Here is a 26,300-nt window from a genome sequence, read left to right as displayed (position 1 = left end):
CACCCAGTAGTTTATATGTTAAAGAGTGTGGGTTGGTTGGTTAAACAACTGCTGTTGTTGCTCTCTTCTCCCTGCTCTCAGTCTGAGAGTGAGACCACTGCAGACTGGTGAAGCATGGGGAAGCAATCAACTGATCAGGGATTGGACTTCCTAGGGCCTTTAGGGCATTTCACCCACCATCCAGGCCTGGCTGGCCTACACGCTCCCTCCCCCCTCGTTCCCCTAATCCAGCAGGGGTCCCCAGGGACCTAATCAATCACGGCGGTCATGCAGATGCATAGGCATGCCTTTCCACCCCCAAACTCCCCATGCATTCCCACACTGTGATTGTTCCAGGGTGCTATTACTAAGTCAGATGTTCTAGAAAATGTGCGGTTGTCTGTGGATTTAGTCCAATTTAATGTATTGGAATGAAGTGTGGAAGACTGTTTTTGCTGCTGGTAAAATAACAGATAGCACATAGACACAGAACAACAGTACTTTTGCTGTCCTTATTTGAGCATTGGCTTTAACAGATTGATGAAAAACAACTAATGGTTCTATTCTACGAAAGACAAAGGACCGTTTTTTTCAGGTTATTTCATAATTGTTCAATACTGATCTCAAATAAACTTTTACAGATGATTGAAACCTAGTTGAGTCTCTAATTATATGTTAAAGGGGAGAATAATTCTACCTAGTTCTAGTACAATACAATAATTATCATTGATCAATTGTTTTTAATGGAAAATTGGACTATGCATTGGATTGACTGGTATGATTGGTATACCAATACTGTCTTATCTGTGCTTCTCACATTCTAAATTGCCAACACACCATTTTGGTGTTTTAGATGTATATCCTACCTTATTTAAGGTGCATACCTTAATACCTTACAAAAAGATACTCACTTAAATTGCAGCATTTATTTTGTGCAATTTGACTGCAAACCATTCAGAATATAAGCACCTTACATAATAGCAAACCCACACCTCGAATGTGCCTCAGACATAATTCTGAATTTGTAGCACAGAGAGCTATACTTATAAAGATAATTAACAGGACAGTCCAATAAGATAGCTCTTAATTTGTTGCTGAAGTTTTAGCACAGAATAAAATAATGAAGTTGCTCTCTGGCTGTACTGGCGTCAATGAGAATTGATTCTCATGTGCCCCAGTTTGCTTGTATTCTGATTCTAGAGGCCCAATCTCATTTTCAATTGACCAGGTGACCCATTTTGAATACAAATGACAAAGATAATTGGGGCAACTGGGCCGAAGGACAAGTCTCACACCTTGCTGTTTCAATTATTGATGCAATAAAGCAGTCAAGAGACTGCTTAAAGACAACAATACACATGCCTCAACTAAATGACCTTCATTGTGAGTTGGAGTGGAAAAACTAATACAATGTCTGTCCAAACAAGAGGTACTTTGGGGGAAAAGGACAGATTGAGCCCGTTTGGGATAGCCAGAGGACGTGCAATTTTCAGACGAAATTGAGGAGAGTTTTTTTTGTTGTAATTGGACAAAAAGGGGGAGGAAATAGAGTCAGTTATGCTGCAAGCAATCAGGACTTATTAGAAGCATGCATTATTCAGGTTGTTTTGCCTGAAGGATCTCACGGAGTGAACTGCAATTTATGGAAATGTAACCAACTGGTATCAGACTCTGGCCAAAGTACACTTACACTATGTCCACAGTCACACCTAATAACATGGGAGATTGAATGATAAGACGAGGAGAAACAACAGAAAAGTGAATTTACAGGAAGCTGCTCTTTCACACTCTGCCTACGGGAAGGCTCGATACATTGCAATGGGCCATGAAGTGTATTTCACATGGTAATAAACAACGAGACGGGAGTTTCTTAAATTCTAATAGTAGTTCTTGTTTGGTTTTTATTATTACTTACATTTTTTATTCTATTTTCTGTTATCTATGTTATTGTCATTGTATTGTTGGAAAGAGCTCTCAAGGTGAGAATTTCACTGTACTGTTTTACACCTGTTGTATCTCACATGGTAATAAGCAAAGAGAGGGGAAAGTAGCCTTCATCTTGCTAATGTAATCATTTATCAGAGACTACACATTGTTAAGCTTTCGAGAATTTACAACCAGTAATAAGTCATAAAACAAATTACCCTTGGCCAGGCATTCTCAAAAACCTTGGTTTTATCTGTGTTAAGACTGTCTTTGACACACATTAGCAAATATTTATGTGAAATGTCTACATTAGACAAGAATAAGCCGTCTGTTTGTGTTATCAACATTATGGTGTAAACAAAGTTGTGTAAAATTTGAATAAAATGAATCTGGAACAGTTGTAAAATAGGCCTACTATTTACCCCCACCCCCACCCCTGCCCCGCCGGTGCGTATCACTACAACAACCAATAGAGAGGCGCGCTGTTGAGAGCCTTGAAAGTAGTAGCTGCTGCGAGTGCAAGGCAAAAAGTATGCTATTACAGGCTAAAACTTTTACGAAGGTATGGAGAAGTTTGAGTCCCGTAAAAATATTTTACATGTTCGTAGTTTCAAAGGAATACGGTCGAGGAATTGGATTTAAGGACTAACCTAACCTCTGACTAAACCGTACAACATTGTCCTTGGGTTGGAACTTTTACTATATCGGATTTTCTCGCGCTTTTCTCTAAAACTTGGGGGGAACTTCAGTGTGGCTAAAATGTCCGCATCTATGCAGCCTCTCAACGCTGCGATGTATGCGGTCGTTTTCTTACTGTTTTCCCGAATAGAACTTATACTTGGATATGATGAAAACACAAGGACGTGTCCGTCTCCGTGCACATGTGTTGGAGAACTTTTGGACTGCAGTCGGTTGAAAAGGCGTGGAATTCCTGAAAATCTTCCCGAATGGACCGTACAATTGTAAGTCAATTTAGAGAGCGTTTGTTGATTTGCCATTTAATCTTCACTGCCCATAGATACGAACAGCTATCTTAATTACCTTTCACACCTATGTTTGAAATGAGTAGTTTGATAGATATAGGTTTTAACACAGTTACAACAAGTGTATAAATGGAATGAATACTCGAATAGATACATTTATGCAGAGAATTAACGTTGTGTGATTTGTTACATTGTTGCCAACTTTGTTAGGTTGTTGCTTACTGACGATTCGAAGAGAATGAAACCGTTTGGAAACAAAGTTTCTTTCACTTCACATCAACAAGAAAGGGAAATTAGTCCTAAATTCTTACTTTTTGATTCCCCAGGACTAATTTGCTGTTTGTTTAGAAAGTATTTCGCAATAACGCGCGATAGGCCTCTCCATTTTACAAGGTGCGAAGGCCAGAACTGATTTTTTTTGTTGTAATTTAAAAGACGCTCTCATCCAGTGCAACTTGATACATTATTGTACTTTTTTCCGTACTGGTCCCCCGTGGGAATCGAACACACAACCCTGGCGTTGCAAGCGCCATATTCTGCCAAACTGAGGTATAGAGATATTTACTGAATAAAAGTTGTGTTTGTCACATTTAGAATTATATTATTGGATTTTTATTTATTGTGATTTCAAATGTAAAATACTCGATTGTTTATCATTCCTTAGCAACATTTGGTGTTATTTAAGATAAAGGAAATTACTCTAAACATCAAGGAAATTTAGATTTTGCACTCGAACAACACTGTAATTGAAATCAAACGTATTTCTTGCAATGTCACACTGCCTACAATTCTTCCATGTGAATACCTATAGGACATGTGTGCCATACTCCTTAGGAACAAGAGGGAAGCTCAGTCTTGTGAGTAATAAAGCCAGCCGTTTTAGAAGAAGATATAACACGAATGACCTTTACACATCAGTGTCCCCATTGTCAGTCATTCTACACTAGTGAATCATTAGTTGGCCTACCTACTGCATAGCGTTTTTATATTAGGATTATTCCAATCACCCAGTAGGCCCAACAAGACATGCCAACATCAGTAGGCTAGTGAGTTGGTAGTACTGTTTGCTTCTGAGTTTGTTGTCAGTGCAGTGAGGTACAATCATTTCCCAACGTTATATAGTTTGGGGGTGGCAGGGTAGCCTAGTGGTTAGAGCTAGTTGGACTAGCAACCGAAAGGTTGCATAGTTCAAATCCTCGAGCTGACAAGGTACGACGAGTCTGTCGTTCTGCCCCTGAACAAGGCAGTTAACCCATTGTTCCTAGGCCATCAATGAAAATAAGAATTTGTTCTTAACTGACTTGCCTAGTTAAGTAAAGTAAAACATTTAAAAAAATAGTTCATGGAGACCTTTCAACAGACTTTTGGGATTTTGGTGCTATCACAATTTCCATGAACGAAGAGCCTAAAATGCCATCATAAACAATGGATTACAATTCATTTTGACAACTTGTTGAACCTTTTTCAGCGTGTAAATATCAGGTGACATCATGATAAGGAGCTAATGCAGAATACAGATGTCCATTACACTAGGCCCTAGATGAGACCAACTGCTGAATCACAATTGTTTGCCTTTTGTTTATGAGGTGATACCATCATTGGGCCTTTCCATATTATGTGAGCTCAGTAGCTCTTCAGGCCCCAGGGCTATTAAGACAATAAATACATAATGTCAAATGAAGTCATAGTCACTCCAGGCCAATCTCCCATGGTAACGACTCAAATAGTTGTTTAACATGTATTAATAAGCAAATGTTCATAGATCTGTCTGCCTGGCTTCCAGTCAGACTGCACCATGTTGATGTATCCTCACTACTAGCTTGTGCTTTTTCTAGTTCATATTTCACAACACATCTAGGCTAGTTAGTCCCCTGTTAGAATGTTTGTTTGGCATTTACAAAATGTGTGCTGCCCGCTCTGGAAATTTCACATTGCCAGAAAACACAGGCACAGCCTCATAGCCAAGGCAAGCCAGCCAAAAAGGGAGAAAAAAAGTTCCACACGGGGAAAATTCTTTGCACCCTGGCATGCTAATTTACAAGTGTCTCTCCAGCACATCTTAAACTGCCCGGCCCTTTGTTTTCCAGCACCCGTTTAGATCTGCTGAATTAGCATCTCCAGAGCCACCGATGGTACTGATTAAGGAGCCACTGTTGGATTAGTTCGTACAAACTCTCTGAACGAGAGAGAAAGCAAGGGAAGGAGGGATGGATGGAGGGAGGGAGTGAATGTGGGAGGGAAGGAGGGAGAGGCATTTAGTTTGAGCTTCAAATTTCTCGATGAGTGAGTGAGGGGTAAAGATTTTACGATTCAAATCTAGACAAGTTTTCGTTTTTTCGGGTTTATAGCCTGGAATGTAGCGTAATATGCATTTGAGGAGGTAGGCTCTCTCAGGAGACTCACTCAACATTGCTGTATTACCAGACCATCCCATCCACAGCCAGTTCTCACCTATAAAATAACTTTATGTTTCTCAGATTTACATGAGCGAGTGAGATCAAGCCATTATGTTATGGCACTTCAAAGATAAGGAGAGAAAGGGCTCTGGATTATAACGTAAGAGCTTTAGCTGGTGGGTAAGGGAATGCCTTTGTCAGCTTGGAAGTCAATGTGCTTGTGCTTTAAGAACCACATCAAAGAACCAGCAGGTCTATCTTATCTCATTACTAAGAGGATGGATAGCTTGGTTTCATTCACTCTTCAGACACGGATCAATGTGTGGCGCACAGTCTAATATATACAGGCCAAAGCATATCTAGCTGTACTGATTTAATCGGGTCCACTTCTGGACCTAGAATTCTGAAGGAAGTGTAAGTGTCAGAAACCCTCAGGGCTTATCTGGACATTTTTGATACTACACCTCTCCACCTCTCCCATATGGCCCGATTAGTGGGGAAAAAAACATACAGCTGCATGTTGGGAAGGGAAAAAAGTTTCAGAGAGAGAAGTAAAACTCTTGTTGAAGAGTTGAAAAAACGATTTGCTGAAGAATAAAACCAGGGCCAGATCTAGAAAAGTGCAACAGGAGTGTTTCTGCTTGGAAACTCACTTCCCCGGCATTGTGAATAGATTACCAGTTGTTAGTTTTTTCCCCTCCCTCCTTTCAGCTCCAGTTGATGGATTCCAGATGGGGGGGAAGCCAAAAAAAGGGTCTGGCACCACAATGTTGATCGTGCGCAGCAGCGTCAATAACTCCACAGCTTTATAACACTCTGGGCAAGGCAGGCTTCTCTAGGCCTGTTTTCCACCCCCTCTCAAAAAGTGAAAAAAAATGGAATCTCTCCCTTCCATAACTTATCTGGTTGTCTGTTTTGGCTCGGTGATTCAAGAGCGGATTGGATGCGTGAGCTTGTCTGGCTGGATTTTCTCTCAATGTTTTAAAAAAGGCTGCTATGCCAAAACTAGGCCTATAGCTGGCTAGCTTTACTTTTTTTGCATACAGTGGTTTGTTTTGAAAATGACTCAGTTGCTTTCCCACATTACTTCAGTTGGAGCTGTATAAGCTAGGCTCACTAAGACAACTTATGTCTCCTGTTTAAAAACAGAAAGGCCAGTATATGATTGGTTGTGAAGTGAATGGCCCTCCATGTTGTATAACTTTCCTCTAACAAATGTCTTTCTTTACAGGGACCTGAGCCATAATAAATTGCAGTCGCTCGACAGCACTGTGTTTAGGAAACTGCGGCACTTAAGTGAGATGTAAGTATACTCTGTGTTCTGTACTTCCTAGAGTAAACAACATCAGTCACAAACACTCTCCCTCCACCGCCCCTTCACACCACATGTGACAAACAACCTTTATGCCTGTATGTTTACAGAAAGCTAAACAACAATGAATTTGAGACGGTACCTGATTTGGGCCCTCATGCAGCAAACATCACCACCCTCATTCTGTAAGTATGAATTACTTTTGAAACAACCCTCCCCCACCAACCCACCCATCAGAGTTGTCAGTGCTAGTTAACAGTGTAGAGCTGCTAAGCCCTGCTCCTCCCTCCTTGGTGGAACCCCTTTTGGCTGAGTTGGTTCCCAGACTGGGTTGTCCCAGGCATGGCAGCCAGTTTGAGACAAGTCACTCACATGTCTGAAAATAAATGTAATTGTTAAAAATGGAATCGCCAGAGGTGGTTCCAGTGTTTCCATAAATGTTGATCTGGGATCTGTAAGATTAGACTTCTCTGTCTGTCCATCTCATTTCCGTTATAGAAAGTCTGTATCTACTTAGGTGCTTCTACACCTGCATTGCTTGCTTTTTGGGGTTTTAGGCTGGGTTTCTGTACAGCCCTGTGTGACATCAGCTGATGTAAGAAGGGCTTTATAAATCATTTTGATTGATTGATTGTATGAGTAGTGTGGCATTTCATCCATCTGGAGGTTGAGTGTTTGTATACACTCCTAGTAGGATGGCCCCAGAACATGATGGAGCAATGTGGGGCTTTCATGTGTTTTCAAAGACAAATAGACCCGACAATGTCAGAGGTTTCAAAGGCATTGATTTCGAACTTTTCCCCCGGCACAATGTCTCACAAAATCAATGGATAGGACGTTTTTTTCCCAACAAGAATGCATCCATTTCAAAAAGTAGAAGAGGCATATTCCTCATCAAGCCTGAACTTGACAAGCAGTAACACCAGAGAAAGAAGCCTAAGGGGTTTCAGACGTCGGCTATTAGTCAATTTGTCTTCAGACTTTTAGGTGTATAGCCTATAGGCCACAGATGTGGCTGGCGGTATTACCTGGAACTAAAACAAAATGCAGTGCCCCAGGGTATGTTTGATTTCCAGTAGGTCTGATTCATTTATGAACTTATGAACATTGTTGTTTTGACAACATTCAGAGGTTCTAGGAGTTGTACAATAGTATTCCCCTCTACTCTCAAATCTCCACTCAAGGTGTATATTTAGTTGATGCTTCTTATTAAAACATATAATGCATGAATAGGAGAACAATTCCAATAGATTTCACCATTGAAAGCAATGTTCCAAAGTATGTCAGCCAGCCTAGTTGTCATCCTCAATGTGCATTTGGGAATGATCAATTCATACTTTCTTACCACAACGTGTGTTCATTTGTGTCTGTGGGTGCGTGCATAGTATTCCCAGTTGCATTGCTTAGTGTCTACTCGGCAACTCAAATCTCGGGGGGGGGGGGGGTAAATACAAAATTCCTCTTCCCCCCGCTCTCTTTCTTTTTGTTGCTGGTATTGGCATCATTGATGGAGAATATGTGTGTGGTATTTCCTATTGGAAAAATAACAGAGTTTTGAGAAGCCATCAGATGACTTATTTTTCAGACTGGCGCCTGTAATGAGAAGCAGGGCTGCTGCGTTAGCTGGGGCGGCTCAGGCACACATCAGACACTATATTAAACACTACACCAGCATCTGACCCAAATTGCTAATAGCACAGTTAACACATCATCACGACATTGTTCCTGTACATTGTCAGGTTGCAGTAGGACCGCATCAACTACAGTGCTATAACTGATACATAATACACAACGTCTGTCTGAAGGGAAACATGGTTGAACGATGAGAGAAAGCGTTATAATGTTGGTTTCATACAGTGTTTCCAAACCCCGATCCTCGAGTACCCCCCAACAGTACACATTTCTGTTGTAGCCCTGTACAAACACACCTGATTCTTGCTAATTGAGGGCTTGATGATTAGTTGACCAGTTGAATCAGGTGTGTTTGTCCAGGGTTACAATACAAATGTGTACTGTTGGGTGTACTTGAGAACCAGGGTTGGGAAACACTGTTTTAGTAGATATTAGGTTATTACAGTATTGAGTTACAAAGTTACAATGTTTGTTGCCAAGAGCTTTGTAAGCAAGACATCCAAGTATATCTGTCAGCTTATTTAGCCACAGAAGAAAGGATGAATTGGTAGATAAGCAGAATATGAAACTCTTTCCAGTTCCAACTCGGTTACCTTTTCCATACACAGAGATTCCATCAAACCGTCTTCTCCAAATACCTAATCAGCCCTGGAATCACCAGATAATTTGTAGAGCCCACCAAACTCAACAAGAGGTGGTTTCACAGCAATCTGGTTAAAGCACCCACCCCCTACCATAAATTCCTGGGAAATTGTTCAATTAATTAAGATGATCACAACTCAATTACTACCAGCTGCAGGGTTATTGCCGTTTGTTTTTATTCTGGTCTGCGGGGTCAAGGAAGTTGACGAGAGCTGCCGCTATGTCTGCCTGGCTGTTTGAATAAGTGGCATTCGATACCCCAGGGTTTTTTTTTTCATTACTCCCCTCCCAGGCCAGAGAAATGGAGGAAGGGGAAGAACATCTCCAGTATGTGCGAATGGAAGGAAAAATCAGACTGTACTAAATGGAGAGAAAAAGGGGGTTTCAGGATTATCAGGCCTCCGTTGTTGATTCCATCTTATTGCGTTATTAAAAAGTGGAGTGTTGCTGCCTTTGGGGTAACTTGTTTGCGTATGTGTGTTTCTGACTGACAGCGGCCTCTGCGGTTTAGCTATAATTTATGTGGATTTTTTAAATTCTTTAATTCAAAAAGGAATATTTCTGTTGCAGCGTCAGCTGTCTATACAAGTCTGACACTGTCGTCTTGTTTATGTAGGTCATATTTCTTCAGATAAACACATTCGGCGTGTGAAGGCAACACAGCCCAAAAATATGGAGTAGATTTGCTCGAAAACAGACAAATTAGACAGAGGTGTAATTCAAATTTAGATGTGCTGCTGTGTAGTCTTATTTTTTTCATTTTAGCTTTTTTTGACTGATATCAATCAAATTCCCTAGAGTACACTTTAATGAGTCCGGCAGCACATTTCAGCTGATCTAGGATCAGCTCAGCAATAATGTAGGGTACACCGCCTTCTATTCAAATAGTTATTAAGTTGCCTACTATACCCAAAGGCTTGGAGTTTCCTCAAATTGGGACACATGCATGTGCTACCTGATTCATTTAATGAATAAACAAAGCACAGTTTTATAGATGCTTTAAATGTCCCTGGTCATACGTTTCAATGTGTGTTAAAATGAGAAGCTAAAACCTGAAGAGACCCAAACGAGAATGACAGGCAGATCTTGAAACTATTAACCCAACGGTGCATAGTAACCTTATTTGCGAGAAAATTGGTTAAACAAATTTGAAGTGTGTGCCGTCCAAATGGACAATGCCCCTGCTTGTTTGTCCGTGGAGTTGGCCCGACGGGTGGAGATCAACAGATAACAGAACTCTCCTGTACACAGCATTTAGGTTGGCCTTTCAAAAGCTCTCATTAGATCTCTGGGCAGATGTTAGGGAGTAGAGAGAGAGAAACTGTTTTGTTGAATGGACCGTAGCCAAGTTCTCCTTCACGTCTATCCCTGTAGGCCTCAAATGCACAGTCTCAGTTGATATCACAGTCCTCATCTGACACAATGTTTAAAGTTAGAGTTGGCTGGGTGTTGAGATTCTGTTGTATGTTGTACTTACAGGTTAATACAACCGGGTTCAATTAATTGCTCAGTGGTCTCTGAGATTCAAGCAAGTGTAGCCATAACAGCTCCTGTAGGTCCCCACGTAGCCTATCTCTCTGTCTATCTGGAGAGGGCTGGCCTCTGCTGTGTGTAGTCCATGTTTTGCCAGATGGTCTTTAACACTTCCTTCAAAATAGGGGTCCTCGTGAAGGTTATAAAAGGCGTTGACTTGTGTGGTCTTTGTACTTCCCAAGACATGACTCTTGTATGGATTCTTATGCTCCTCATGGGTCATGTCAAGTTTTTAAAGCCACGGAGAGGCTCATTTGTAGCAGCACTGTTTTGGTTCAAGTGGGAAGTGTGTCAGAGAGTAAGCATTAACAACATCAGCTTGGGACACCATGTTGTATTTGGGGCTTATCCGATGGAGGGGCTGCTAATTCTCCACAACTTAGCTGAGGGTTAGCATCACAAGCAGCTGAATGGAATCTTGGATGTATCTGGCCCATTTGCACTCAAACAAACAAGGTTTGTTCGTATATGAGTTGTCTGGTCTCCACAGCTGGCCAGATGTTTACTGTGGGGGGGGGGGGGGGGGGGGGGGGAAGGGAGAGCGTGTTGGGGTACAAAGACCAGGGACTCATCATCATCATCATCATCATCACCACCACATCACACCTCCCTCCAGCTGACAGGCCCCAGGGTCAGTCCGTCTTTTGTAGAGGAACATGGACTGAGCAGCCAGCGTTGACAGTTGCTTTTCAACTGCCCCCTCCCCTCAAAATATCCAGGGCTCCACAAAACTGGAAATACAGGTTCTTTCTATTTTTCTCGCCAACCTCTCTTCTCCTCTTCTCTCAGCGACCAGTCAGGGGAACATGAAAACCCAGGCCCAGGTGGTGTGTGCCCCTTTTGTTTTGGACCACAGAGGCCGTGGTGCGTGGAAAGCCCTTTGCAAATCTGCACACAAAAGGCTGGCTTGTACCCTTTTTACTGCGGGTGGTGTGGTGTGCTGCACTGCACCTAGCTCAGCCAGTGGCTGTTGCCTAAACTGTGTTAAAAAATGATAAAACCATTTTTAGGCAGTGACTGAGTGTTTAAGAAGAAAAAAGGGGGATTTAGTTTCAGCCTCCCAGAACCTACCCTCTACCCCCACCCTCAGCCCCACACTCTGCCCCCACACTCTACCCCCACGCCCAGCCCCACACTCTACCCCCACCCTCAGCCCCACACTCTACCCCCACCCTCAGCTCCACACTCTTACAGTCGGTTGGCATAGAACCAAGCGTTGAGTCTTGGCCTTGCCAGAGGCTAGGCAGAGGGACGTGCTGTGGCAGGTTCTACCCCTAAGTGCCCCAGACACCCCATCAGCCTCTCCTTCCTGGGCCTCTATCCATATATCCTCCTGGTACTGCATTTGTTCCAGGTTGGACTGACTGACAGACACACTCGTCTGTTTTCCTCTGTATGTTTTGGTGAAAAGGCTGCCAAGGGGTGTCACTGTCTCAACGTGGGGAGCCTAGTCATAAGAGAGGTATGGATGGCAGATTTAGGGAAATGTGTGGAAAATGACTGCTCTGTCCAAGTCAAAGATCCCACTTTCTGAGGCTTTATGATGGACTGAGAAGCTACGTTGCCACTGTGCTCAATTTCTCGCTTGATTGTATCTTCAGTGCTGTTTTAGTCTCGCTTTGGCCAGGCGTACAGAGGAGCTGAGTCAGTTTGAGACTTTGAGCCTGGCTCTCGACTAGTGCTGGTTCCGTGTGTCCGTTTCATTGTTGTTTTCTTATTGGCAGCTTCTTGGAGGGTGCTAGTGTTCACATAAAGCAGTACTTCTCAGCCATGTCAATGTTCATCCATTTCTCCAAAGGGCTGTATGTTGACGTGTGTATTGCATGCATGCACAGTATAGGGAAAACGCAAACACTTTGGTCAGTATCAGGAAAATGCACAAAAAATACGTATCATAAAGAAGATCAAATTAAGAACTGATGCATTAATACAAGTTATATTTTTTGAGGGGGGGGGGTGGGTTGTTGTTATGTTAGCCTTGCAATTAATACTGAAACAGGGCCTGCAGTCTGGTGTATTAGAGGGAATTCCTACTCCTTTCCCTCACTCTCCCTTTCTCTACCCATCGAGGCCCATACACAAAGACGGCTCTGTACAGACACTGTTTATAACTAAGCAGTCCCTGCACTGCAGCTCAGGAAATTGCCAGCCTCTGCTGAGGCATGCTTTCACTGAGGGAATGGTATTCATCAGACAAGTAATTGGCAGGTTATTTTTTTAAATACCTTGTTAGTAATTACCTTATAAACAAAATAACACAGCACTAAACCAAACGGCTGTTTTGACCTGTTGAGATGAGTAGTGACATTGGTTAGCTTTAGTATTGCCCCGTCCTCCCCCCTTTCCTAGACAACAAGGGAACTGTGGTCTTTTTCATGGTTCAGGGAGAGACTCAATGTTCTAGGAAAAATGTCTAATAACATAATAATAATGGGAAAACGGGTAGTGAGGGTGGAAGGGAATGCTCGGGCGAGGTTGGTCATTTTTAAATACCACCCGCTAATTGACTGCTCTGAGTGTTTGTATGTCTGGAAACGTTAGACTGGTGACCCGCGTTGTTAAAATACAGCGTATTTTCTAGCGTTCATTGGAGCCGTTCGATCTGTGTTTTCAGAGCAAACAACAGGATCACGCAGATCTCTCTGGAGCAGCTGAGGCCCCTGCAACGCCTGGAGACCCTGGACCTCAGCAATAACAGCATAGTGGATATCAAGGCTGACTCCTTCCCTGCGCTGCCTCTCAAGATCCTGTGAGTCTGTCCGTTTGGACTTTTGAACTAAAATGCATGGTTAAACTCCGTCCAAGAATACGATATAAGTGTTTGGATCAAATAGTAACATTTTGGTGGAACTACAACATTCTTTGGTCATTTTTCCTCTTTGGAATGAATTATGTGATCAATATCACATTATGCATTTTCTTCTCCTCTAGTATCATGAACAACAACCGCGTTTCCACCCTGGAGACGGGCTGTTTTGTCAACCTGTCCAGCACTCTGCAGGTCCTCAGGCTCAACCGCAACCGCCTCTCAACCATCCCTGCCAAGATCTTCCAGCTCCCCAACCTCCAGCACCTGTAAGTGACAATTGCACTTTAAGCGCTGTTGGGGTTGACCTCAAACTATACTTTGACTGCTCTTTGAACGTTTGTGTAACAGTCCACAACTTTTCGCTACTCTTTGATGTTTCTCTGACTGCTCTGTGAACTTCCTGAAAACACATTGTGACGGCACTTATTGACAATGCGTTGAAGTCTCTAACCACTCTTTGACCACTCTTCCAACAGTCATTGACATCTTCTTGGCTTCTCTTGGATGAATTAGATTCCTTTTCAACCTCACTTCTTGAGTTGAGTGAACTCTTATTCCTACCCTGCATATATGATGCTGCGGTTCTCTTACGGTCTGGTTGTGGTCCAACCTTGCAGGGAGCTGAACAGGAATCGGGTGCGCAGGGTGGAGGGCCTGACGTTCCACGGTCTGCACGCCCTGCGCTCGCTGAAGATCCAGAGGAATGGTATCAGCCGCCTGATGGACGGAGCCTTCTGGGGCCTCAGTAACATGGAGGTCCTGTAAGTAACTGTCCTCTGTGACAAGAAAATGTGTCTTCCTTTACTAGTGTACATTGGTGGATTTAACAGCATATATCTGGTTGCAAGTGTCTGCATACCATCTTTGGATACGTATTTGCAGCTATATGTCTAGACAACGATAGTTGACTATAGCCTATACAGTGTGGGATCAGTCCAGGCCAGCATACGTCTTCATCTCTGTCTGTCTGTGTGTGTCTATATGTCTATATGTTGATGACTGACCTCTGTTTGTATGTCTCTGTGTGTCCCTGCAGGCAGCTGGACTACAACAACCTGACGGAGGTGAGTAAGGGCTGGCTGTACGGCCTGCTGACTCTGCAGCAGCTCCACCTGGGCCACAACGCCATCAGCCGGATCCAGCCCGACGCCTGGGAGTTCTGCCAGAAACTCAGCGAGCTGTGAGTGACCCTTTTTTCTTCTTCTTCTTCTCCCTCCCTCTCTTTTTCCCTCTTACTTTCTCTCCTATTCACACTGTGAACTCCCAACACCTCTCTCTTTCTCTCTCTCCTTTGCTCTCCCCACCTTCCTCGCAGTTTCCAACTCTCCACCCCCCCACACACACACCCTCTCTTCCTCCACCCCTAGTGCCCAGTGCCAACACCAATGCAGGGCTCCTGACAAAATATTACTCCCCCACTTCACCCCCGCCACTATAGCCCCCTTCCTTTAATGCCTCGCCACGTCTATAGGGGAGAAAGGGGGGAGAAGGAGGGAGGGATTTCACAACCAGAGTGTCTGCTGCCACAAGTGGCGGCAGCAACATATTGTTTCCTTTGTTGTTAACTTTGTTTATGGCACTGGCCAATTACTAAGTCCGCCATGTTTTTTTTTACTAGCGACAAGGTTGTTTCTGAGAGGGGAGTGGTTGTTTTTTCCATTTCTCTTATCAAGTGAGCCTGAGCGTTAAACAAATTGGCAGTTGACTGATCTTTTTTCTCCCACTCTTTGGTAAATAACCTTCTTCCTGGTTTGTTAGTTTTTTCGTCTGATGTTTGCATTTGAGGATTTCTAGTACAAAGTTAATACTTTTTATACGGTCAATATTGGCTAAATATAAGCGAAGATCATTTTTTTTCTAGAGTGGATTTATGAAAATATTTTGACAACCGTTACCTTATCCTAGTGAGAGTTACACGAGTATCAAAACGCTGAGGCGGTTTAAGCCTGCACGAAACACAGACCTTATTTGAAGTAGATCAAGACATTCTCTATGGAAGACATGAACGGTAAAATAACGAAGGAACCCCTCTCAAGTTCAGCCGCAAGTTATTACAGGAATTTTAACGCGTCGACTATTTCTCTCTAAACCATATACCTTTGACTATTACGAGCCTGCTGCTGCCTACCACCCCTCAGCCAGACTGCTCTATCAAATATCAAATCATAGACTTAACTATAATAAACACACAGAAATACGAGCCTTAGGTCAAATCTGGAAACTATCACCTCGAAAACAAAACATTTATTCCGTTCCGTATTTTATCTAACGGGTGGCATCCATGAGTCTAAATATTCCTGTTACATTGCACAACCTTCAATGTTATGTCATAATTACGTAAAATTCTGGCAAATTAGTTCGCAAAGAGCCAGGCGGCCCAAACTGTTGCATATACCCTGACTCTGCGTGCAAGAGAAGTGACACAATTTCACCTGGTTAATATTGCCTGCTAACCTGGATTTATTTTAGCTAAATATGCAGGTTTAAAAATATATACTTGTGTATTGATTTTAAGAAAGGCATTGATGTTTATGGTTAAGTACACATTGGAGCAACGACAGTCGTTGATTGATTGTTTTTTATAAGATAAGTTTAATGCTAGCTAGCAACTTACCTTGGCTTACTGCATTCGCGTAACAGGCAGGCTCCTCGTGAGGCAGGTGGTTAGAGCGTTGGACTAGTTAACTGTAAGGTTGCAAGATTGGATCCCCCGAGCTGGCAAGGTAAAAATCTGTCATTCTGCCTCGTTCCTAGGCCGTCATTGAAAATAAGAATGTGTTCTTAACTGACATGCCTAGTTAAATAAAGATTAAAGAAAAGGTGTAAAAAAAATATATATATTTTATCGGCAAAATCGGCGCCCAAAAATACCGATTTCCAATTGTTATGAAAACTTGAAATCGACCCTAATTAATCGGCCATTCCGATTAATCGGTCGACCTCTAGTCTGCATACGGTTAAACAAAGTAGACCAGCTGTGCAAGGTACAATCTAACTTTCAAAACTTAACTTAAAATAGTCTATACCGAAAGGTTTTTACCTTATTGGTAATTCATAGATTAATCTGGCTTTAGTTGGTGCACCTTCCTAGTGATCTGAGGCCAGTTTATCCTCTACCTCAACTGTTTATTTCTACCCCCCCTCCTTTCCATTTGCCCTGGGGGTATGAACTGTGTGATGCTGATCTTCCTTCTCTCTCCACCCGACAGGGACATCTCGTCCAACCACTTGACAAGACTGGAGGAGTCCAGCTTTGTGGGCCTCAGCCTGCTTGACGAACTCCACATCGGGAACAACCGTGTGAGCTTCATCGCAGACGGAGCCTTCCGAGGACTCTCCCACCTACAGATGCTGTAAGTTTGAATAAGGATGTCTAAACTCAATTTCAGTGAATTACTTGTCAGAGATGACAGCTCTATTGTATAATGTGCCGAAGCATTAAATTATTATTTTCAACGTCCCACTGGCAGTGAGTGTATTAGCCATGGTTAATATCACTAATCCTGGTTAGAGTTTTCCCTGATGTTGTTTGAGAAGCCTCAAGGCTCATGAGAGTTTAGGGATGAACTCGATTTAAACTCCTCATCAGCCTACACTTAAATATATATATATATTTTACCCTTTTTTCATGATATCCAATTGGTAGTTACAGTCTTGTCCCATTGCTGTAACTCCTTACGGACTCAGCTGCACCAATGTGTTGGAGGTAACACCATACAGCTGGCAACCGAACTCAGCGTGCATGCGCCATGCCTGCCACAGGGAGTCGCTAGAACACAATGGCCAGCTGCAACACAGCCTGGGATCGAACCCAGGTCTGTAGTGATGTCTCTGGCGCTGCGATGTAGTGCCTTAGACTACTGCTCCACTTGGGAGGCCCCATCAGCCTACACTTTATCATTGATTTGTGTTCTATAAGAGAAGTCCTATTTCACTTCTATGAGAGTACATTAGCAGGTAGCTAACTTCTCAGATGCTGCCAGCTTGTTGCATTTCGCTCCCTGTCCCTCTCCACACTCATCGAGGCGTGAGTGTAAATATTCCCGCCTTGTTTGTTTTCGGGATGTGGAATAGATGAACGTACTGCCTGTGGTTTCTCCCCAGACATAACCTCAACAAGTCAGCAGAGTGAGACTGAGTCCACCGCTCCACCCCCCCCCCCCCATCTCCAGACCGGCTCCATAACATTGCCCCTTGTCCCTCTCTTAAATGGAACCAAATGTTAACTGTGCGTGAAAGGTCAACAGAGGGCAGGTGTGTAGGTTGGTGGATGGGGAGTTGGGGTGGCTTAGAGGGCTTTACCCCCCAGCCTCTCTCCACAACCCGCTCCTCTACCCCCTCCACCCCTCCTCAACCCCAATCATTTGTAACCAGGCATGCAGAGGAGGAAACTAGCTGTTTGAAAGTATTTAGAGACTTGAGAGTGAAGGAGCGGGGGAAGGGCGACGACATCCAGCAAATCTCTTTAGCAGACATGATGTACTGCTGTGTGCACATGACATTCAGTTAGGTTCAAAGATATTTCGCATTTTTCAAAACCCTTTGATATATAGTTAAAATGTTATTTACCCCAGCCATAAAACCCATGACTAAAAACGTATAATTTATCACTAAATTAAGAAGAACCAACGTGTGGGTTTGAGTTCCTCCCTGTTAAACACGCAGCATTGCATGTGAAGCTGCGAGACACGGAGAAACCATCGCAAACATTTAAAAAGCCCCAAAGTTTGCGAGAAACATCCTCCAGTGATGGGACCAATTTGAATACAAATGTAAAGACTTTGACTTCTTTCTCGTCCTTCAGACGAAACGCAAAGCCGCACCAAGGTTTGCTAAGACTATAATAAGTGCAATTGTTTTCTGGGTGTGGATTTTTACAATGTGGTTTGTTTTTGTTTTTTGTTGAAATAGAGATCTGCAGAACAACGAAATCTCCTGGACCATTGAAGATATGAACGGACCATTTTCTGCTCTGGACAAACTGAGGAAACTGTGAGTAGGCTTGACTTTACCATGGCGTTGTCTTCTAACCTGTTAGTTTCCAGAAGATAGATTAGAAACTATAAAATGGACCATGAGAACGGATTTTAACTGGAAGTATTTTCTTGCTATCTTAATATAAATTGCTGTATTTGAATGAAATATCCTTTTCTCAGGTTCCTTCAAGGAAATCAAATCCGCTCGGTGACCAAGAAGTCATTCTCTGGCCTGGACACACTGGAGCACCTGTGAGTTGACCTCAAATCAATATCCTCATACGTCTGTCTCAACTGTCCTAAAGCTGTAAACTAAATATGGGAGAATCCATAACCATGAGAAACAAAGCCTGTTAGTGAGAACCACATGACCTTATTGTCTCTGCTTCTTGTCCCTGCTTCTTGTCCACACTTTGATGAAAAACAGAGCTGTCTGGTATTCACCATCTCCATATGTTGGGAGACTATTGATCACTAACTGCTTAGGCATTGCGAGAGGAGTGTTTGTGTGCGCCTGTGTGTTCGTGCTTGCATGTGTGCTGGTTTCTGTGTGTACAAGTGTGTGTGTGTACATCTGTGTGTGTGTATTTCTATCTGTGAAACAGCTGCATTTGATTGTAATTAACTTTTTTCCCCAGTCGTGTCTGAGCTCAAAGGAGCCGAAGTCGGGCCCCTCTTGATTAACAAAGCACGGTGCTGCCCAGATTTCTATTGTTCTCAAGACCTTTTCTTCCCTCCCCCTCTCTGATGATTGAAGTGTTAGCAGTCTTCCTCCAGATAGGTCTAGATGGAGGGGAAAGTTTGCCATCTTTCTGTGTAAAGATCCATCCGTTCTCCCCTCTTTCCCCCCCTTCTCAGAGATTTGAGTAACAATGCGATCATGTCGGTCCAAGGGAACGCCTTTGTGCAGATGAAGAAGCTTGAGGAACTGTAAGTATCTCTTGGTTCAGTCACACTGCATTCATATTCTGCAATGCCAATAGACCAGAGTCACTGTTCTGGACTAACTGAGGAAATGAAGAATCCTCCATAGACGATTACTTCAAAAGCACCTATATTCATAAAAGTGATTATCTTCAAATGGAACAACTATACATTTGCTCAAGTATTATGGATAATCTTTGTGCTGGGTCTCTCTTGTGATTCCTGGCTCTAATGCAGTACCTTCTCCCTCCCAGGCACCTGAACACATCCAGCCTGCTGTGTGACTGCCAGCTCAAGTGGTTTCCTCTGTGGGTGGCGGAGCAGGCCTTCCTGCCCTACGTGAACGCCAGCTGTGCCCATCCCCTGATGCTGAAGGGCAAGAGCGTGTTCACCGTCAGACAGGAGGACTTTGTGTGTGGTGAGTGTGACTGACACACACACACACAAAGCCTCTTAATGTAGCCCTAGTTAAAAACAGCCATTTAGCCGTGACAGGTTTTCCATTTTATGAACTGACCCAGATTGTTCCATATTTTCCTTCAACTCATGGACACTCTGATGGAGCCAGCGTAGTAATGGAACCATGTGGAAACTCAGTGAGTTAACAGCTTGGCCGGGTGGAGTCAGAGAGAGCAGGGAGAAAATAAATCATTGTTGAGGAATTTCTGGGATCAGTTTCTTTAAGTAATGACTACTATTAGAGCTGAGGTGCTTTGCCTTCGGAGCTTTCAACATTTCTCATTTCTCTTGGTGCATAAAATAGTATAATTTCCATATTTAAGCTGTTTGTGGACCATCACGGTTTTAACAAAAACTGGTTAGCCCCAAAATGAATGTCAGTTTGAGTTAGCCCCATTCACATCAAATGGAAACTAATGTTTTTCCTCTCTTGTCTTCCAACCAGACGACTTCCCTAATCCTCAGATCACGGTGCAACCTGAGACCCAGTCGGCCATCAAAAGCACCAACGTCACCTTCGTGTGCTCGGCAGCCAGCTCCAGCGACTCACCCATGACCTTTGCCTGGAAGAAGGACAATGAGGTCCTGAATGACGCTGAAATCCACAACCAGGCACACCTCAGAGCCCAGGGGGGAGGCCAAGGCCGTGAAACAGAGGTTACAGAGTACACCACCACACTGCAGCTACGCAGTGTAGAGTTCACCAACGAGGGGAAGTACCAGTGTGTCATCTCAAACCACTTTGGTTCCTCCTACTCCACCAAGGCCAAGCTCACTGTCAACAGTAAGTTAAATATCCTACTGGTATTGATTTGACTAGTGAAAGGAATTGTATAATATCTGTAGATTATAGGAACACCTGTAATTACAAAAGTACAATGATTCATGTTTTGCTTGAGATTGAGAATCAGTGGTAGACTTTGTAAGTGCATGAAGAGGTCAACTGTGCAAAAGTCGGACTCGGCCGCACCAATGTGTCGGAGGAAACGCCGTACAGCTGGCAACCGAACTCAGCGTGCATGTGCCAGGCCTGCCACAAGGAGTCGCTAGAGCGCAATGGGACCAAGGCCATCCCGGCCGGCCAAACCCTCACGACGCTGAGCCAATTGTGCGCTGCCTCATGTGTGTTGAAACTATACTTTCAGTTCCTGTTGATACTATGTTCCAGTCTTACTTCTGCGAGCACATGATAGCAATAGGAGGAAGAAGGATTGGGAAACTAACTGCAAATTACAATAAGCTGAACTCCTCCTAGCAGAGACATCTTTGTATTAGCAACTATTAATTATGAGCTTATATGGTATTAAAGTTAAGGGACATCACCCTGGGCGGGGTGATCCTCAGTAGGGGGGTGAATACTCCAGATTGCAATCATTATTAAACGAAAACCAACTAACCTCTGATCAAAGTTTCCTGGGGTCACTTGTGTGCACAAAGGGCGGAATTCCCTTACACTGGTTATTTCAAGAGTTTTGTCTTTCTTAGTATAACTCTCAGCATGATAAACTATGACGAACCAGTGCACAAGTACACTTGTATCATCTTGGAGTGCCCTAAGAACATATAAGGAATCTCATTATGACTGACATTGCAAAACCTTGTAACTATCATGTTGCTCTTGAAGTGGTGGTGCAGTTAGATGTCAAATAACATTTCCATCCCTTTTGTCCCGCCAGTGCTTCCGTCCTTCACCAAGATGCCCATGGACCTGAGTATCCGGGCTGGTGCCACGGCCAGACTGGAGTGTGCCGCCGTGGGTCACCCGTCTCCACAGATCGCCTGGCAGAAAGACGGGGGCACAGACTTCCCCGCCGCCCGGGAGCGTCGTATGCACGTGATGCCTGAGGACGATGTGTTCTTCATCGTGGATGTGAAGACAGAGGACATCGGGTTGTACAGCTGCACCGCCCAGAATACCGCCGGAGCCATATCAGCTAACGCTACGCTAACTGTGCTAGGTGAGAATGGTTCTTTCTATTTTCACCTGCTGTCAAAGAACTTTGCATTTGTCTGTGTGTGCCTCTTCATTTTGTCACAGATCAATTTAATTTCATGGTATTCCATAAGTTTTCCCCACCCAAAAATGACATATAAATCAGGCGTTTTGGGACTGTAAGACAACTAACATTCCCCCTTACCCCATTCTCCTCCAGAAACGCCCTCCTTCCTGCGCCCTCTCATGGACCGCACCGTGGCCAAAGGGGAGACTGCGGTCCTTCAGTGTATCGCCGGCGGCAGCCCTTCCCCCAGGCTCAACTGGACCAAAGACGACAGCCCCCTTGTGGTCACAGAGCGCCACTTTTTCGCCGCCGGCAACCAGCTGCTCATAATCGTAGATGCAGCGGAGGACGACGCCGGGATGTACACGTGCGAGATGTCCAACACGCTGGGCACCCAGCGGGGCAACGTGCGCCTAGCCGTACTGCCCAACCCCAACTGTGACGTGGGGGTGGGCGCCTCGGGAGGCGTAGGCTCCGACGAGGACGGCTGGACCACGGTGGGCATCGTCATCATCGCGGTGGTGTGCTGCGTGGTGGGCACCTCGCTGGTCTGGGTGGTCATCATCTACCATACGCGTCGGCGCAACGAGGACTGCAGCGTCACCAACACAGGTGAAGAGAGGGTGCCATTTTATTTTGTCAGCACGGAACTGGTTTTGAAGAGTTCAGTACTTGCATGCCCATGTTGCCTCCTCCTTCAAACAGAAAATACAATTTTTTGGGGAGCTTGAGTTTTGGGCTCCAGCTCCACATACTTTGGCTGGCATGTTGTTAAAACCACACCTTTTACGAATGCTTTGAAATGAATCAGTGACAGACCATTGCCTTGAACAGATTATTATTGGGCATTGTATTTCTCTATGGAAACATTTCTGAGACTTTTCCCTCCCTGGTGTTTTCCCTGCAGACGAGACCAACCTGCCTGCAGACATCCCCAGCTACCTATCCTCTCAGGGCACGCTGGCCGACAGACAAGATGGCTATGTCCCCTCAGAGAGTGGCAGTGGCAACCACCAGTTCATGGCTTCCTCCATGAGTGGATTCTACATGCAGCCTAAAGACATGAATGGTAGGAGAGCAGCTCTTTCATTGGAAATGCATGGGGACTTTTATGTCATGAATATGTGCATTAGATCAGTCAACTGTATTCTGAGCATTTTTCTATATGTATTGTTTCACCTGAATACATATTGGAATAGTGTAAGTCATTTGAGGCAAGTACCAATGCGTTACTAATATGTCATGTGACTCGTACAGGTCTGTGTCAGCTGGACACGGGAAGTGAAGCGGACATGGAGGCGGCCATAGATCCCCTGCTCTGCCATTACCAAGGACCCATCAGCTCTCTCCTCAGGAGAGGCAACATGTACACCGAAGAATCCTCAGAGTCTTTCACAGGTTGGTGCAACAGATAGATATATATATTTTTAAATTGTAGCATTATAAGTATTTTTCCCTAAATGAAACAATAACAATAATGTGTTGCTGTCATACTGATCTGATTTACCATGGCTCACTGTAACTTCTTCCCCCCTCCGTACAGGCTGTGCTATGGACCAGCGGCCCATCTGCATAGATTCCTACAGTGGCAGCCTGACCAGCTCCAAGAGGAGGAACTACTATCCATGTGGCGGGGCCCTCCAGGACCCATTTGACCACGGGAGCCCCAGTGTGCTGATGCAGATGCCCAACGGCAGCAGCTTCCACGGGCCACCCCACCTACAGGGCGAAGGCCCCCTCTCCATGGACGAGGGAGATGGAAGTGAGTACGGCCGACCTCGGGAGACGAGGCTCTCCTCCTCCAACACATTCATGGGTACGTCTGAGGAAATTTCTCCGTATGGATTTGGGTCAAGTCAAGCACATTTTAAGTCCACTCAGAAAATAAATTCACTCAATTACTAAGTGATTTATTGAATATTAATTTTCTTGACAACTAGCACAACATGTGAATGTCTCAGGCCTTACCCTGTATCTCCCTCCATCCTTCTCTCTCGCAGGAACGTTTGGGAAAGCCCCATGGAGGCCTCAACAGGAATTATACCCCGGATTTGGACCACCGCCACTGGCCCTGCACAACAGCATGATGCTACACGAGAATCCCTACGCAGCCCTGGACACAGACTCGGAACGCGAGGAAGACAAGAACAGCGTCCAGTCAAAGAATTCTAAATCGGAATCGGAAAAGAGCGGCAATAATATCTATGAGAAACCATATGATCTCCACAGGACTGCTACTAGTCAGCAAGGTCGAGTGAGCACATAACTGGATATGTGCATTCAAACAAACTGACATTTCTTTGAGTTTTTCTTCACAATGAGGATGACCAAAACAAAATACTACCTCAGTGAATGGACACTTTCTCAATGATGGACACTTTCTTAATGATGGACACTGCAAATGTGCAACGCTTGAATGTAAAAGGACAATGCATTGTGCCTACAAAAGGCTGAAAAATTATATGAGGAGATATTAACAGCGAGGACTGTTCTTTTTTTAAGAAAAATGGGAAACATCTTCAATTGAAGATAGATATTGAATGTATATACTTTTTTATACAAAGTTTATTATATTTTGTAAATTAAGTGTAAAAATAGAATCCATTATTTTTGCTGTCCTTTTTCCTGTAAATGAGTATTTTGTGTTGTGCGACCGACCATGCCAGTTCAGTTATTCTAGCTTTTGTTTTGCTTTGAGTTAAGCACCCCTTTGCACATACCTATACATAATAAAACACCATAACATGTGCTGCTACGTACATTAAAAGTACTGCGACTCCTTCCTATCTTTAAATGGCTGTACCATGCACAGACACCACTGTTCTGTAATGGAGGACGAAGAGAATCGAGGTAGAAGAGAGTATTGCTGAAGCCGGGGATGAGAAGGGGGGGTTTGACATAGCGCGTGGCTTTTCCGAGCAGAACCACAGACCGCCAAGGACGGCTTGCGCCTGCCATGAGGCCCCCCACCATGCTGCCCAAATAGAATCCAACAAGTGTATGCTGAGAAAGTGTGTGTGTGTGTATACGTTTGGCATTTGTCTGTGTGTGTGGGAAGTTCAGGGCTAGCTTCTTCAGTCTTTGGCTCAGTGTAGACTCAGTACCCTGGAGACAATCGATGGAAGGCTAAATTAGTGAAGACATGTCAAGGAAAGGAACAGTCACATGAGGTCTCTGGAACTGTTGGAGCTGGCCGTCTGGTCTGGTCCTGCTCTCTCCCAACCAGCCAGTCACAGGGCTCCCCTCTCCCCCTCTTTGGGCCTTCGTCTCTGGGAAGGAGGGTGGGGGTTGCTGCTCTTGCTGTATTCAGCACATGGAAGCTTTTCACCAGATGAGTCACTCCTCAAGCCTGTCCCCTTCTGGCTTTTTCACATCTTGGGTTTGTTTTTTCAGGCCTCTCCTTTTCAACATGGAGGAAAAAGGTGTGCTTGTCCGCTAGCTGTTGAAACTTGCCCTTGGAAATTGTCTTGCGGGCTCTCTCACTGCCACATTGGAGATGTGTGTATAAAATGGATGATTCACTGAGAGGGGATGGTGGTGCCAGTATTTTGAGGTGGGCTTATAGAAAGACGCCTTACTAAGGGGATTCAGTTCAGCCGTCCACTTCATCTGCCAATCTTCCAATGTGGAATATATTACAAGAGCTTATAAAGACCTCATTGAGTTATAACACATTTTCTAGATGTATTCAAATGTTTTGTTTAAACCTTTTGTTTGATGGAATCATATTCAGAGTGGTTTGTTTGAAAACCCATCCATGTCCTTGAGCCTCAGCGACACACCTTGTTATTCACTGAGTGCTTATTGGGGAATATACATTCACCCCAGTGTGAAGGAATGAAACAATCTGTTGGAAGTCTTGCCAGCTCTTTGAGAAACTTGGGCTAAGCACAAGATGGTGGAACCAGAACCACACACATTTAAACACCTGGAAGACAGCTGCTGAAGCTAGTCCTCAAACCCAAGGCCTCCCATTGGTTTAGAGAACCTTGTGGGGTCTAACAAAAATGACCCGATACAGATGAGGTGGTGCAGAAAGATGTGATGTTTGATCAACTTGGAGAATTACCAAAGCCTGCAAGCATTCACTTCAAACCTTCCTGAATTTAAACAGTGTAGTGAATTCATGGCTAGATGATTGATGTTTGATGAACACAAAGAATGCTGAAGTTCATGTTATTAGTCAGTAAAACCAAACTTCCACTCGTGTCTTTTTCAATGATCTAGGAAATGTATATGTTGTTCCCATTACTGAGTTAGTTAGCTGCCCATGTAAATAAAAAAATCATAGTTCATTAACTCTCACCAAGGGTTTCTTTAGGTTAAGATTATACCTTGCTGATTTCCCCACAATGTTGTTCAGATGAGACTTCTCACTAGAAAACATAGTTTTGCATTACTATGTATTACTATAACTACACACCAAACTACTATGCCTGTAGCAATTACCTGTGTGGATGTAATTTACCTCCACACATTTGGGTGAGGCCAAAATGGTTTATTTATTCCTCTGGCAAAGTTTTCGAAAACAACTGCAATCGAGAAACAATTTGTGCCATAACAAGGGGCTGAGGGGGGTTTAAAAGGTTTACTTGAGAGAAAAAAAGAAATGATTTAGAGCCAGTAAACTCCTGCAGAGACTGCAGCCAGCGAGAACCTTCACGTTTCCAGCCGGGGGAAAAAAGAAAACACTGGCCAGATTACAGAATAATTTCCCCTCTTTGATTTC

At 43.9% G+C, this 26,300-nt stretch overlaps 1 protein-coding gene across 2 annotated transcripts; it reads left to right on the top strand.

The window, feature by feature from the left end:
- Positions 1 to 2,361: 2,361 nt before the first annotated feature.
- On the top strand, positions 2,362 to 24,341 carry LOC139392803 (leucine-rich repeats and immunoglobulin-like domains protein 3). Of its 2 annotated transcripts, none has more exons than XM_071141061.1 (19): positions 2,362 to 2,867; positions 6,516 to 6,587; positions 6,707 to 6,781; positions 13,018 to 13,152; positions 13,335 to 13,478; positions 13,830 to 13,973; positions 14,249 to 14,392; positions 16,422 to 16,565; positions 18,124 to 18,204; positions 18,369 to 18,440; positions 19,047 to 19,118; positions 19,367 to 19,530; positions 20,017 to 20,355; positions 21,248 to 21,529; positions 21,725 to 22,183; positions 22,479 to 22,640; positions 22,829 to 22,969; positions 23,115 to 23,387; positions 23,572 to 24,341. In XM_071141061.1, exons 1-19 carry the CDS (start codon positions 2,665 to 2,667, stop codon positions 23,835 to 23,837), a joined length of 3,372 nt encoding a protein of 1,123 aa, XP_070997162.1. In that variant the 5' UTR covers positions 2,362 to 2,664; the 3' UTR covers positions 23,838 to 24,341. The 2 variants fall into 2 exon arrangements, with proteins under 2 accessions (XP_070997162.1, XP_070997163.1); XM_071141062.1 differs by having other exon boundaries at positions 2,433 to 2,867; positions 23,115 to 23,333.
- Positions 24,342 to 26,300: the final 1,959 nt, after the last annotated feature.

Source organism: Oncorhynchus clarkii, chromosome 33 (assembly GCF_045791955.1).
Source record: "Oncorhynchus clarkii lewisi isolate Uvic-CL-2024 chromosome 33, UVic_Ocla_1.0, whole genome shotgun sequence".
Taxonomy (NCBI): Eukaryota; Metazoa; Chordata; class Actinopteri; order Salmoniformes; family Salmonidae; genus Oncorhynchus; species Oncorhynchus clarkii.
The sequence above is the reverse complement of the archived record's forward strand: the minus strand, read 5'-3'. Positions and strand labels throughout refer to the sequence as shown.

Excerpts from the sequence above, each read along its gene's own strand:
- LOC139392803 (XM_071141061.1), top strand. The coding sequence starts at position 2,665 with ATGTCCGCATCTATGCAGCCTCTCAACGCTGCGATGTATGCGGTCGTT. Across the intron at positions 2,868-6,515 it reads CCCGAATGGACCGTACAATT|GGACCTGAGCCATAATAAAT; the intron begins GTAAGTCAATTT and ends CTTTCTTTACAG. Across the intron at positions 16,566-18,123 it reads CTCTCCCACCTACAGATGCT|AGATCTGCAGAACAACGAAA; the intron begins GTAAGTTTGAAT and ends TTGTTGAAATAG.